The 15681-nt window shown below is 33.9% G+C and overlaps 1 protein-coding gene and 2 long non-coding RNA genes across 12 annotated transcripts in view; 1 reads left to right on the forward strand and 2 right to left on the reverse strand.

The window, feature by feature from the left end:
- LOC138127183 (G-protein coupled receptor Mth2-like) overlaps positions 1–15681 on the forward strand; it is a 65076-nt gene that overhangs the window by 19232 nt on the left and 30163 nt on the right. The window contains exon 1 of one of the 7 annotated variants that reach the window (XM_069043060.1): positions 6132–6753. The exons of 3 other annotated variants lie outside the window; for them this stretch is intronic. In XM_069043060.1, the coding sequence (XP_068899161.1) occupies positions 6147–6753 (607 nt within the window). In that variant the 5' untranslated portion in view covers positions 6132–6146. Of the gene's footprint in view, positions 1–6131; positions 6754–13003; positions 13416–14598; positions 15068–15681 lie in introns of those variants that run through there. 3 more of the 7 variants (XR_011158141.1, XM_069043110.1, XM_069043100.1) reach the window with 3 other exon arrangements.
- Positions 1–15681, reverse strand: part of LOC138127270 (uncharacterized) — a 45488-nt gene that overhangs the window by 12758 nt on the left and 17049 nt on the right. The window lies entirely within an intron of this gene.
- LOC138127257 (uncharacterized) lies at positions 1431–12835 on the reverse strand. Of its 4 annotated transcripts, none has more exons than XR_011158168.1 (4): positions 12009–12835; positions 9893–11586; positions 1540–9660; positions 1431–1486 (listed from the first exon to the last, which is right to left on the reverse strand). It is a non-coding gene; the product is annotated as an uncharacterized lncRNA (long non-coding RNA). The 4 variants fall into 4 exon arrangements; XR_011158166.1 differs by having other exon boundaries at positions 1435–1486; positions 1540–11413; positions 11467–11586; XR_011158169.1 differs by having other exon boundaries at positions 1436–1486; positions 1540–11586; positions 12009–12153; positions 12407–12835.

Here is a 15681-nt window from a genome sequence, read left to right on the forward strand (position 1 = left end):
CACTTCTCTTATTTGTTTTAGAATAATGAATAACGTAAAATTTTTCTTAAAAATTTTTTGTTACGATGGACGATACTTTAACGGAATATATTATTATTTTCACCAACCACTGACCTAGCTGCTGAAGTATTTTCGTCTAGATAAATTTCTTTGGACTGTGCCCTATAAATCTTTTCAAAAGTTTCATCAGACGGAGAGTCTAACATAATTTACCACTTCTTCTTTAACTTCGATTTCTTGTTAACATTAGGTTGTCAAACGTTTTCTCCACTCGATATAAATTTATTTTCAAAGTTTGGCATACTTACCTATTAAATAATTTACTTATGTCATTTTAAAGCAAATTAAATGTAGTTTCAATAATATAATCGCCTCAAGTTGTACACAGTTTTTAAAAAGATTTCTGGGGTTAAAATGTCAACCGAAAAAATTGTTCTTCAGGGGTTAATTAGGTACTACTGAAAAAAGAGGATGAATGCGACGATTACGGCAAAAACAACTTGTGAAGTCGAAGAAGAGAATGTAGTCAATAGACGGACAGTGTCAGATTGGTTCCAACGCCTAGCATCCGGGGACAACACTCTCGATGACAGGCCTAGGAGTGGAAGACTATCTGTTATCGATCCTCAAGAACTACGTGTCCCGTTGGAGAATCAGCCCTATGGAACCACCCGGGAATTATTAGCTACTCTCGGACTATCAACAGTCATTTGGATCGGAGTGATTTCACGTACAAATGTCCTAGAGAAGATCCTCACGAACTAACTGATGCACAAGCCCACAAGCTGAGGGACGAGTGGATATCTGTACAACACTCTTTTGTTTGATCGTTTTTGGCATCGTATTGTAACATGTAATGAAAAGTGGATCATTTTCGTTAATCCTAACAGAAAAACCCAATGGGTTCTAAAAGATAGAAAGCCACAACCACGAATTCCTCATGATCGTTTTGGAAAGAAAGTTTTGTTGAGTGTTTGGTGGAATTTTGAAGGAGTGCTACATTTCGAGATGGTCTCAGAAAGTCGTGCTGTAAATGCTGACCTTTACTATCAACAGCAAGATAACACTCCCTGTCACCATGCTGTTCAAACACAGCTCAAACTACAGGAAATGGATGGAGTTGAAATTTTACCACATCCTGCCTATAGCCCCGTCGTTGCTCCTTAAGATTATGGATTGTTCCGAGCGATGCAGAATTTTCTTCGTGGGAAAAAAATTGAAAATTGCAGAGGAAGTCGATATCGCATGCCGCAACTTCTTTGCATCCAAGAACTAGTGCTGGTACCGTGACCAGATCCGGAAATTATGGGATCGATGGAGAAAAATCATGGAATCTGATGGTTTATATTTTGGAGAATAATTTTACTTTCGTTACATTTTGATTAATTTTTTTTAAATAAAATTCTGTTATTACTGGCGAAAACGGTTGACCCAACCTATTATTCACATGTAGGGTCTCTTGCGGTCACATCCTCGGTAGCTAAAACTAAATAACCAGTAGCAGATTTAGCAGATTTCTCAATAAAATGAAATCTTAACCTTTAACCTACTCTTCAATTAATATTGAATTGAAAGCCACATTTCGTAAAGGAATCTTTCACCCTATTAGCAATACCATCTTGTAGGAAAGCATTTGAATTTTGAGATAACTCTGTACAAGATGTTCGTAATAATTTCTTGATTGAGTAACTGACAACACAATGGATGCACGATTGTTAGATTTCCAAATAAAGAGATTTCTATAGATCTGGAAGACACTCTCTGTTGTTAACAGTACGTGAAAATGCCTTGACTACGCCAATTTATCAATTAAATATCAAAATACGTCTTTCTTGTTCAACTAACAAAAGCACACACACATTACTTACCAGATTATTATTATTACAACTTTCTTCTTTTAAATACGTGATTCTTTTCTCACAAGGCACAAAAAAAAACATCTAAATATTCTTTCATGTGTAATTTGAAACTTTTCGACTTTTAACTCTCTTACAAGTTCTTTCGCGTTTTCTTGGATCGCTGGTCCCGAGATAGGTAAATCATTCAAATACAAATGCCACATCGTGCAAAATTGTGAAGGTTTCAATCTTGAGTCATCTCCATTTCGATTAAATTCAATTTTGGAAACTTCTGCCACTTTTCTTACTTATTTGTTTTAGAATAATGAACTACGTAAAATATTTCTTTTAAAATTAGTTTTTTGTTATGACGGACGGTACTTTAACGGAATATATGTATTATAATATTCACCAACCACTGACCCAGCAGCTAACTGACATGCAAACTGAACTTCATTACAGGAAGTAATTACGTTATTAAATAATAACGAGTATATAGTTAATTGTCAGAAGCTATGACACTCCCCACTCTTAGTCAGGTAGGACTACTGGCCAGCCACCACGCTTCTTTTACTATTACTGATAAATTGTCCAGAAAACGTAGACAATAACAGATGTTCGTTTCACTTTTATTTAAGAAATTTTACACAAAATAGTCTAGCCTATGAACGAGTTATATTGCATGATGCTGCATCCATTTTGGTTTAACACAAATCGGTGTCCGAAAGATCAAGATCCTGTGATGTGATTTCTTGTGATTGTTCTACATACTTGCTCCATCCATTTTTTGAAGAACCGTAGCATATTTCGTATATACGCGTACAGCAAAATTATAATTAGCCTTCTATTTAGAATTTTTTTCCTCTAATATAAAATATTTGTACAGTTGACCACGGAATTTTGGCCGTCACTTGTCATTCCATTGCTATGACATGTAAAGCGACTCTTACGTAAGGTATTCGTAACCTCACTTTCTGCTATTACAAGACTTGTCATTTTGACCATCTTGGAACGGGGATATTATATGCACTTTATTGAAATAGGGTATTGTTGGCATGTTCGCTACTATTTGAATGAAGTATGACGGTGACAAATTTTTGGATTTCAATTCCGAAAGTCAATCATAATGACAAATGACAATAAAGCATGGACTACATCCATTTTTTTTAATTGACATGAATGTGACGGCCAAAATTTCGTGGCCGCAATTGTACATTGCCAAGATTCAAAATGTCTAGCCTTACCCACCCTTTCACCCTTAAAATTCAAAAAATACAAATATTTTTCACATTTCATGTACCTAAGTAATCTTTCAATGCATTTTTATGATGAAGCTGTGATAATATATTTTTTCATCAAACGTCACCAAAATACGACAGTATACTGCTGGGTTGATAATGCTAAAGTATCACTTCATTGCCATGGCATCTGACGAGCTGACGAGCGACAGATAAAGTAAACTATAATGCATTCATTTTTGTAATGACAAACTAACTGGAACTTTTTTTTTTGTTAGATTGTTTTACAAAATAAATGAAAATTCGACAGTTGGCAATGATTTAAATTATCATATTATTGTCTTATTGTCACTGCCAAAATGAATGAATTTCCAAAACGGAGTAAAGCATCAATAAGCAAGCAGACGCAGTAGCACATTTTAAAGGCTTTCAACAAAATAAAAGAAATTACTCATGGAGAAACGTAAATACGTAAAGTGCAAAATTGTAGAAGCAGTGGCGGATGTTTTTTCGTTAAATCTTAATCTAAAATAAAACGCTCCCTAAGTGCTGTACAGGCTTCAGTCCCAGAAGTATGTACAACATTTTAAACGAAGAACAAGAACAAGGTTTATGGGAAACTTTAGCATCCATGACATATCCCCAATTATTGTTAATTTGGTTGAAGATTCCGATTTGGACTTAGAAAACATCGACGATGACGAGGATGAGTAGCAAAATGCAAAATTATTTCATTGTTACATTCAACTGCCTTTTCGTATTTGTTTAGTGCAACTTTGCTTTTTTTTCAAAATAATTAAACAAATTTAATTTCACTATACATACTTTGATTGGGACCAGTTTTGACAGAACAAATGACGTGACCCATAACCTAACTTTTTAAAAGCCCAAATTCGCGGTAAAAAGATGTGTTCACAAGACAAAAGTTACTAAATTTAGTAACTCTAGTTCGTCATTACAAAAGTGAATTGATTATAGCTAAATCATTTGAAATTCCTAATTCAAATTTTAACAAAATCGTTTCTGAATCTGACATGTTGAAAGCTGAAGTGAATAAATAAGATTTGATCAAGAAACTTGTACATAATTGAAAAACATACTTGCCTACAAAATCTATCCAAATTAAAACTGTGCTTTGGTTGTCTCAGTCTCAGCACATAAAACTTCATTTTTGCTCCTAATAACATAATATACTATTATCTTAATCTTATTACTTAGGATGTTTGTTGTCGCTGTCCTCGGGAACGTATACAGTAACGTGATACTTGTGAGGTGAAGAACGAAAAATTATAATGTTCAAGTTCAGATTATTGGTGTCTTAATTGATATCCATTTCTTGTAGAACAAATTCGGAACAAAAATTAAAAGAGATAGATTTTGTTCAACAAAGTTTCTTGTAAAAGAAAATTTCCTAGTTGTGTTCTGCAGTTTTTTTCATCATTATATGACGTTTATAAGAAGTAATGAGCTCGTCACGCTTATTCTCGTTTTGTCCATTTTAATCTGAGCGATGTGCCGTTATGACTTCAGATCTTGTGTTTTTTGTACGTTGCAGTCTTTACAATCTTTATGGTGTAACCTCTTCTAATTTCTGGATTGGTTAATTTTTATTGTTTTCCAACCATCTTTGTCCCAAAAGCTCAATTCCACGACGATAGAAGATGAACTCTTTCGTTCCGAACGATTCTTATCTTTAAGACCTTCTTCCCCATTCAGAAATTTCGCAAACCATCGCCGACAAGTAGACTCTGTTACCGTCCCTTCACCTTCAATTCTGCATATATTTCATGTGGCTGCTGCCGCTGAATGTCCACATTTAAACTCATATAACATTAAATTACGATTTCGTTGTTTTTCCATGTAAACAATCAATTACCAGAATGTAACCAATTGAGAATTATTTAACTGAGAAACGTCAAATTGTTTATGGACAAGTGTACTTCATATTTTGAAAAACAAAAATACCAATTGATTTTACATTTATTTTATATCGTGAAACAGAATACCACAAAAACGCTCAGAACTTTCTGGACACCCTAATATAATATTTTAATTCAAAATTCATTACGAACAAAAAATTTATACTGGGTGCCCCAAAATTCGCGGAACAACTCAATGAGGCAATGTCAATTCATGTTAGAAAATAACGAGAAAAATAATTAAAAAATTCTATACCTCTTAGATTTGAAGATATGGGGGCCCAAAAGGTGCAGTTTTGATCTCATTTATTTTAAATAATAAAACATATTTTGACTATTTGTCTTTTACTAGCCAGTGGCCTAATAATTTTGAACGATTGTGATCAGGTTTGCAATTATTTTCTTCATTATTTCCAGCATTTCCAAGTAGTAATTTTATGTTCGTTTTACCTCAAATAGTGTACGGCAACACGGCTTTGATTTTTCCCTCTCATTTCCATGGATACAACAAAAATGAAATATTTGCAGACTATTGGGATGCATAGAATGTTTTTAAATGTTGCCACATTTAGTGTAACGAATAGGTCCATATCTTCTACAAAAAAGAAGATTGATTTTTTTAAACATTTTTACCTGATCTCTTAATGATAAGTACTACGACGTTGTTCCGCGAATTTTGGGGCACCCAGTATAAAAGCTGACAATTTCGTGCTACACTGTTCCTAATTCTCAAGATATGTGCGTGCATACTTATTCACTTTTAATTAGGTGTGTATTTATAAATCTGTGTAATAAAGTAAACAAGCCTCTGTTAAACACTTAACTGTTTACACAGAAACATTCTGTCAACTGTCAAGAAAATCACATTTTCGGACAGACAAGAGATTACATAAATAATCTTGATCTTTACCAAATCAAATGAAATTAAATAATTCCTTGATTGAAATCTATGGTACAAAATTAACTAAGACTCTAGTCAATACCTTTTATAAAAATATTTATAAAAGTTTCAAATTACAATTTGTTTACCATATATTTTTCACCTTTCGCATGTACTAATTTTAGAGGGAGTGTGCAGACATGATATTTTCCAGTAACGTGGTCAAAATGTGTACAGTTTTCAGTTTAAGCACGGAAATCAAATCAGCAACATGATAAACACAATGTTTGTCTGTGCATTATCATTAATATTCCTAGTGCCAGTGTTAAATGGGCAAGACCTACAACCCTGCCCATCTGCTCTTACGGTGAATATAACGGACGGTGATTTAAAAAGTGATGGATCAATACATAAAGACGGAATAGTTTACAATAAATCAGATTATTTCCACAGTGAAGACGGAATGATATTAGGATGTGTGTGCAATATAAAATTTTGTGTGAGGAAATGTTGTAACCCCGACGAAGTTATGTCGAACAACACGTGCATAAAAGGAGAAAAGAATGTTTCATTTGATGTTTACAACGGCACACACCTGTCAACAAAAGAAAAAGATTTTTACAAGATTTATAATTTATATTGCGAGAACGACAATTTTCAGTTATTTCCAAACATGTCCGATCCTTTCCATCCTGATAATTTTTATATTCAACAGAACGGATCTGTTTATATTCCTAATCTTATTCCGGAAAAACCGATGCACGGACCGGAGGAATATTGCGTCGAAAATTTTGTTAAACCTGACCAACCTGCCACATTTTCTGTTTTGTTTTGTACAATAAATGATGACTACGAGTTGGAAGAATTTGCCAATACAGGTAAAAAACAATTTATAATATTTTAACTTTTATCTAGATTTGCTAAAATATATAAATAAACCACAAACAACTTAATCGATTAGGAGTACTAAATGTTTGCTTTTTCCATTTCTATTGAATTATTTTTTGCGATGTGGAATTATTCTTGGTAAATTAATTTATTAGAGTGACAGTAATTGATTAGACTTCGTGTTTATCCAGAACAAACTACTAAATAAGGTGACTACAAAACCTGATGTAGGGTGTTAACGTTTGTTTCTAATAAAGTTAATGTGTGTGGGCTCTTATTGGACGCATGACGCCTATTTCTTAAAACAGTTTACTGCTAAATTTCATTAATTTAGCAATTCTTGAGATTCTCACTTTTAGTCTATATCTTAAATTAAACAAACAATTACAAATTGGGCAAACGTTTAAAAAATCTCATTATTTTTAATTACGTATAGGCACACAATCATTAACCCAGAAAGTTAACTTAATTTATTTAAATATGTAATTTCTAACTTTTCGTAGCAATTTATAACAATGTTATTTCATGTTTTTATTTTAATAATGCAATTTAAGCCCATTTATACTCAGGTAAGTGAAGGCTTCCTTGTCGATTTTACTTCTTGGCTTTTGTCGACATTTTAAAACGAGAAAAAAAATGTACATATTATGTAAATATGTTAGTTCATATTTTTTTAACGGGTAGGTAACTATTGATTATAATTATAAATGTTTCTGAGTATACTAAAATGCAGTCACTTTAAACACCAAGCAAATGAAAAAGTCTAAAAACTTGATATTAAGAATTTTTTGTTGCTATTTATCCTGTTCTCTTTTCTTATTTTTTTTTTATTTGTCCATGGTATCTATAAATGATTGTCGGGTCAAGCCAGCTGTAAAAAAAAATATTGTGCCGCTTTTTTGAACAGATACCTAATTTTAATTCGTTATTAACTGTCACTTCTGACATTGACGGTTTGTTCGCTCTTTTCAGTCCAATTTTCGTCCTTTATATTCGTTTTATCGCTGCGTTCGCCGGTAATTAATCAGTAATCGGTTGTAATAAACACCAAAACATGTATTTTTCAATACAAATTGCAAATACGTTCGCTTTTAGAGGTAAACGAACGAGTGGAAGAGACTCCACAAATATCCGTAGCCTGTTTATCTCAACAATCTGGCTTACAATATGTGTTGTGTATCTTGTTAAACAAATTTAAGATTTTATTAAAAAACCTGCAAGACCTATTTCTCCTGAAAAACACTGTAATTTATATTGGAGGAAAAAATGGATTCAATAACATATTCGACTGTTCAGTCTAGGTCGTATTTATCACTAGCATAAAACAAGAAATATGAAAGCAGATAAAAAAGGAGTAAAAGGGGCAAGGTGTTCTCAACATTTATCTGTTAGGATTTGGTCTCATACGAATTATTGAATATACAGGGCCTTTCACAACTCGCGCCCCAGAGAAAAAGAGGAAACATGAGATCGCATTTGGATGTGTAATTCTGAAAAAAAAAAATCTAGCAAAAGATATTCGAGAAAAGACGACTTAAAGTTAACCAATCAGAGATCTACATCTTCAAGGTGTGTTTGCCGTAATTTTACGTTGCTAGGATTTCATTAAAAAAAAAAAACATCTTTAAACATCTTAAAATATTTGGGGGACTGGAGTTTTTGAAAGACGTCACTGTCAAATTAAATTTGTAATAAAAAAAGACAAAACCTTTGTTTATTTGGTTACAATCATGTATTCAGCTGCTGATTATTTAGAAATGATCATAATTTTTGGGGAATGTGAGCTAGGGAGGCAGCAAGAACCTTCTAAGAACGTTTTCCGGACAGAAATGACAATAATTTTTTCGTTTGCAACACATTTTTCATTTTTTGCTACAACACGTTGTAATAATAATTAAAATGACCTAGAATGCCATTTAGTTGCGACTATCAAGCATCAACCACTACCCCACGAGTCCGAGGCCAGCGGCCGGTCCAAGACAAAACTTGAGAGCGCGACGAACCTGGTGATACAGTTGGTTGTAAAAAAAACGGGAAATGAAAATTTTCCTAATATAAATTCGGTTTTATTCATTTGTCAATTAATTGTCTACTTGACAATACCTATCAAATAATCATTATCATATCATTGAATTTTGACGTTAATTCTAACCTATCTCTCGTAAGAAGGTTTCACACTATGGAAAAATTGTAAAAATGTGTCAATTTTATTCGGACAGTTCCCGTATTTTTTGCAATCAACTGTACCAGCTAAAAATCATCGGTGGGTTTTGCGCATCAGAGCCTCTGTAATCCATCTATTGTCAAATCCGACACTGGTGGCTCAACTCAGGTCCGTGGTGTCGCTACGCTCCAAGGGTCTCCTAGAATCGCCCATAGGCTTTGCAGTAGACATCTGAACTTGCAGTGGAATGACAGCTCTAACATTTAAGATTGTCAACCTAAATTTGTTGGCAATGAAAAGTCAAATCTAATAGTGTCAAAGTTACAGTAACCCAAACATTTTTTGTAGTTGATGGTATTATTTTTGAAACCTAACAATTGACTTTATGTGGTTGAAATAACATTACACCTCGAGATGCCCTTCTGGGATTGGCAGAATTGCGCCTTGAATAACGCTAGTAAAAAAATCAAGTTTAAAAAATTGCAAGTATTGTAACTCAGTTATGTAAGCAGTAGTAAATTGTTTTTTTCTGTTTTTTGACAACTTATTGTCGTCGGCAGGTGCCATTTTTCTCTGGGGCGCGAGTTGGGAAAGGCCCTGTATGTACACTGTGTGGCAGTATGAAGGGAGGATGACTGTTACCCTGTTGATGGTGTTGATATTCAGTATATTAACGTCAGCGGGAGCAAAACACAGTTGAAACTTGCCTCAAGCTAAAAACCAACAACCTTACCTAAAAATGTGACATTCAGTATTAAGCGGCACATTCAAAATTTGACAAGTTTTCATAGCAAGCTGGACCAGACAATCATTTATAGATATATCGGGTGTGTCAAAAAGGACGGACACCAAAGAAGCTATACAATTTAGGGTAATCATGGAACATGAAGAAACATTTTTTTTGCTTTCGGCCTTTCGTTAACACGCAAGAGCTTTTGGAAGTTAACTACTAAGAACTAAACTACCTGTAAAACTAAATGATCTTGTTATTGACGTGGGAACATAATTGTATGTGTCAACTCTCAAAAGTGCCCTCAACAGATATCCAAAAATTCCTTTCAAGAATACGTTGGAAATCCGTTTCTTCATCAGTGTTAAATATGAGGAAATTTCGTGTGGGGGAGCAGTTTTCAAACGCAGCAACATTGCTAACATATCATAGCAACGAAAAAAAAACCTTTGTAAAATAAATGTCAATTAAATTGTGACAGTTTTCAAATTACATTATAATACGGGGTCATTATAAATTATTGTCTCATCGCAGTAGGCATTGGTGACGTAGTTGAATGTGCCGCAAGCTTTATAACATGAGTTTGACTAGTATCGCCGATAGGTAGCGCTGCTGGCGGTAGTGTAAATTTATCTACTAGTTTGTCTAACGTTGCGAAGCTAGCGGCACATTTAAAATTTGTGTCGGTTTTCAACGCCAACTGCAATGGGACAATCATTTATAATGACCCTGTACAGTGCATTTTTTTTAACTGTTGCCATAGGGAATTGCATGGTAAAACTTATACCCCCTGTTAACTTTTGTTCTGATGAAAATATTCAAACCATTTTTGGAACAAAGTTGGAAGATTGTTTAAACTATCGGATAGATTACAATTCAACATCCTAAACTGTCGAAAAAGTTGTGAAAAAAATATTTGTACCACGCCGGAATAATAGTACGTCGAGCGGCCGCCAGCAACTGCCTATCCCCACTTTTGATTTTTGTCAGTTTCATTTAAAAAATAAATAGCGAGTTCTTCTCGTGGCTATGATTAAATATCTTTATAAAAAAAAACAAACGTAAAAACGTTAACGCACAAATAATTTAACAAATTAACAGAAATCATCAAAGGAATTGTTCGAAATGTTTTTCTTCGACTATTTTGTAAGTGTCGCACTGTAATGGAATCTGGTCAGGTGCTGGTTGAGTTGAGCCGACAGGGACGCTATTCTGGCGACCGCTCGACGTACTATTATTCCGGCGCGCTTTAAATTTTTTTTTCACAACTTTTTCAACAGTTTAGGATATTGAATTGTAAACTATCCGATAGTTTAAAAAATTTTCCAACTTTGTTCCAAATATGGTTTGAATATCTTCATCAGAACAAAAGTTAACAGGGGGTAAAAGTTTTACCATGCAATTCCCTATGGCAACAGTTAAAAAAAATGCACTGTATAATTAATCAACTTAAGTGCATAACATTTTTGTTTTATAATACAAAACTTTCCGATAATAATGCGGAATCTGGAAAAGTGCCCCGAATGCTTGCAGGGTTTCCACGTTGAATGGCAAGGGAAATCCTCTCAAAAAGGAATTTCTTTGATTTTGAATCGCCTGATTCCGCAATAAGTAGGTTTCCAATGTCATCGGAATGAAATCGATGGCGCTTCTTTGCACCAAAGGCCTAAGGTTTCAAAGGCTAAACCTTTAAATATGTAATTTGACGAAATAATTGAACTATGTTTGCGTTTGCAAGCCATTTCAGCGGCAAAACCTGAAACTTCAGAAGTTTTCAAAACGTACCTAACTATCTGCAAGTGTATCTACAATATGCAGTAACGTCCCAAACTAAAGGTTGACCTTTAATCCATGGTACTAAAGTCATCCCATCTGGGCGTTTTCCATCATCCCGAGACAGTGCGTTCACAATCGCCTCTTCAACGTCTACTACGAGGTTAAATTTAAAAAAAACACCCGATACCTTTTAGCTATACTCCATGTATTATAAATGTGCATCTAGGAGGCAATAGCAATGTGAATGCACCTTTTGCTTTCTCACCAGAAAAGTGACAATAATAGCCGTTGACAAATTTCAGTAATGACACGAGCTCGAGCGACTGGCTCGCGCTTATAACTTTAAAATGATACGCTTTTGATCAAAATTTATTTAGTGTTGATAAATTTAACGTAAAATACAAATTAATTGTCATAACATATTTTTAGATTGGACAACATGGTTGGCAACCATAACAAAACAAAACACTAGATGCGCGTCTTGAGTCTTTACTCTTTAGCCAACGTTGCTAAAGTAAAATCACCTTTCCACAGCCGCCTAATATGCACATTTATAATGAATTAAGTATACATACGCTTCATTTTCTTCGTTATTTTTCTTCTATAATGTCTTAATTTCTCTCTTCTAAGAATCTTAACGAAAACATCTTATTATCAGTCATTTTAGATTTTATTTCCGATCCCCACTCCTAGATTAGTTCACATAATTAGTTGGCACACCTGACAAAGATAACCTTTATAAAACTCATATAAACTGCGTCCAGCGCGAGATTGGGAGGTTTTAAATTTTATTAAATTAACCCAACACTACAAAATGCACTAAAATACATTAATTAGAGCATAATTTCACGGCAAAAATGTTACTGCTTGAAGGATATATTTCAAATTTTACGTGCGCTAGGTACTACTTTCTCTACGTAGAATTTAGTGATTTTTATGTCAACCAATCTCTCGCTAAACAAACTTTACCTACCTACTTATTTTGCTTTTATCTGTCAATGATATTTTCCAGATAGAACCATATGAAACTAAACACTATAATCATTAATCAGTTTTTTATCAAAAACCGACGACCTGTTGATTTAGGTTTGCAATGATAGAATTTTACTAAATTTAGGTAATTTAATTATAACTATTGGCTACATCTGCCTACGCCTGTCATTTTTAATGTCATTGAAAGTACGCAAACTCGCATTTAAAATTTGAACGTGTTATTAAAAATGCTTCGCAAAGTGAGACATTTTTTAAACTCTCAAATTAGTTGTTATTAACTTTATTAACATGCTCCGCTACTGATATCTCTACATAACCTCAATTTTTATATTATAACATTTTTCACCCTAGGTCAAAAGTGTACAATACTGCCAGCTCTATTTGAGTGTAAATTGCGGTGTTGGTGGTTCTTTGATAAAAAAAAAACCAGATTATAGTTTCCCAATTTCGTAGAACATAATATTTGTCATCCTATTACAGTGTACCTATCATAGTCTTTTCTGCTATCGTTCAAATTTTTTTATCAGTTATTTATTATTATCAGTTTCTGAAACGTTCAGTTTTAAAATACTTTATAATGAAGGTGTATACTCCCTTTCTCCTCGTGTTGAATTTAAACTTCATCAAGTGTAAAGACAATGATCGATTTATTCCGAAATGTTGTGCGGAAGATGAAGTGTTCTTCCAACACAGTTGCATACATTCAAATAACATTTCAATCAAATCCATATTTTGGGAATTAACCGAAAATAAATTACCGTTCAAACCAAACCGAAAGTGTGAACAAGCTGTTGTAGTAGAACAATACCACTTTGACGTAAACGGAACAGTCCATTTAGACGATACAAATGACATATTATCTACAGAGGAATATTGTATGGAAATTGAGTCTGAATCAAAAAATGGCATGAAGTACAAAATGTTAGCTCTAATGTGTTATAGTAGCCAGGACGTAAGGGAAGAGCCAGATCAGACAGCAATGTGTACAGGTAACTGCAAAAAAATTGCGTAATCATACTTTGTAAGTTGGATTGTAAATTTTTATTTTTCTTATTATTGCTGGAAATCCTTTATGCTGTATAGGATTTGACAGTCACCTTTCTCTACACTCTTCATAATTTCACAAATTATTTATAATTATCTTCTACAATGTATCTCTCTAATTATACAATTTTTCTTTAACGTAAGACCTTTTTATTAATTAAACTGCTTCCAATATACACCACGTTATCATCACATAAGTAGATAATGTGTAACTGAAGTGAAGCTAAGTCAGTATTACATGTAATTTTCACACCCACAAAAAACATACTTCAACCGAAGATAACACAATCGTATTAGTTACATTTAGTTAAGTATATCAAAATACAGGCAGTTAATCCTCACAGTTGTTCGTATATTACATACATAAAGTCATAAAGGAATAACTTCTAATTTATTAATTTTGCGAAATCAGTTCGATAAAAAGTTATTTATAACACATATTAGAAGGGTCTTAGACCTTAGAGCTAATTATGATTTTTTATTACGTTTATCCAATAAGACATCCAGTGTAACATTCGTTAGTAAAAATTTTTGTCTGTTTCTGAAGAAAGTTAAATAGGATTTAAAAATTTTTGTAGAATGGCCCGCTTAACTACGCATTTTTTGAACGTTCGTTACTTATCATATTCGGATATAGATTTTGTAAAATTATTCTCTTTGGAAATTTATTATTATTTGATTAAATTCAGCTCAAAAGACACTAAAAAAATAAAAAAGTCGAAAAGAAAAACGTTTGTAAACATGAAGGGATCAATTAAAATGTTTCTTAATTTTCTTATTGATATTCGAAAATCAAAGCAACTCACTTTTTGTGGATGTGGACTAAAATTATGAAATAAACATTGAAGATAATACAAAAAAGTTATCAATGACAGGACGGCCTTGACCTTTTCCTGACACTAATTAGTAGATCATTTTAATCAAGTGTAACATCCGCTCAGTTAAACCCCCCGGTTAGTACTAAACTGATCAGTTCCAATTAATAAAGCTGCAAGTCTAAGTAAACGTAAATACAATGTCAAATTAGCAAATATGTGCGTTTTAGTAATATCGTTCGGGTTTAGATATATATATTAGAGATATTCGTGATAAAATAAACAAAACGACTTCGCTCGAACAAAGCTCTTGATGAGTGAACGATTTTCCAGTGTTTTAAGAGTCTCGTCGTCATTTCGCACAATGGATTTCGCTACGGTCCTTATCTGTCATTTGCTCGCTCTATCGACTTGTATCTGTTTAGTGATTAGTGAAAACGTAAACACAAGTTGTATAAGAAAGTGTTGCCCGGAAAATTCCATTTTATCTTCAAAAAACCGAAGCTGTGTCGCCGTGAACGAAATCCGAAAGTTGCCGCATAAAAATCTTTGTGTTGTGTCTGGTTGCCGGAACAATAAAGTGCTCATTGGGTTTCCGGAAAATAATTACACAGTCCTCGAAAATAATAGCCTTTCGTACAATCGGAAAGAAGGGACGGTGCTTTTTGAAGAAGACGATTACTGCCTAGACCATCAGAATAATTTTGAAAATGTTGTCGCCCTGTTGTGTGTCGAGGCACCCAAAAATGACACGGTCAATAATAAAGCCCTCAGTGTAGTAGGTGAGAAAGTAAACTCGAGCTGCTTAATCAAGTGTTGTCACCATCGGTCAGTTTTCTCGGATGAATCCCACGAATGCTCCGAAGTCAACGAGAGCGTCAAATTACCGTACAAAAATATTTGTCCTGTGCACCGCCAAAACTGCAGCGACAAAGTGACTCTCACATTGGCCGAAAGTAGTTTTACAATTTTCGAAAATAATTCGCTTTTGTACAATTCCTTCAACCAGTCGGTGCATTTTTCAAACGGTGACTACTGTGTTGAGCGTCTAAGTAATTCGAAAAATCTTGTTGCTCTGGTGTGCGTTGAACCGCCGAAACGTAAAACACTGCTCGATGGCGAACCTAAATTTTCAACAAGTGAAAAATTCGACACCGACTGTATAACGAAGTGTTGTCCTCACGGCTCCGTCTTTTCCAAAACAAACAAAGAATGCGTGATTGTCAACAAAACTGTCCATTTACCGTTCGAGCACATTTGCTATGCGACTCAAACCTGCAAGGAAAAGGAAAAATTGGCAGCAGATTTGCCGATAGAAATGACAGAAATATTTCATAACTTCACTCTCATGTATACATTCCGCAACCAGTCCAAGTCTTTTTCAAAAGATGACTAC

The sequence above is a fragment of the Tenebrio molitor genome, chromosome 1, assembly GCF_963966145.1.
Source record: "Tenebrio molitor chromosome 1, icTenMoli1.1, whole genome shotgun sequence".
Classification (NCBI taxonomy): Eukaryota; Metazoa; Arthropoda; class Insecta; order Coleoptera; family Tenebrionidae; genus Tenebrio; species Tenebrio molitor.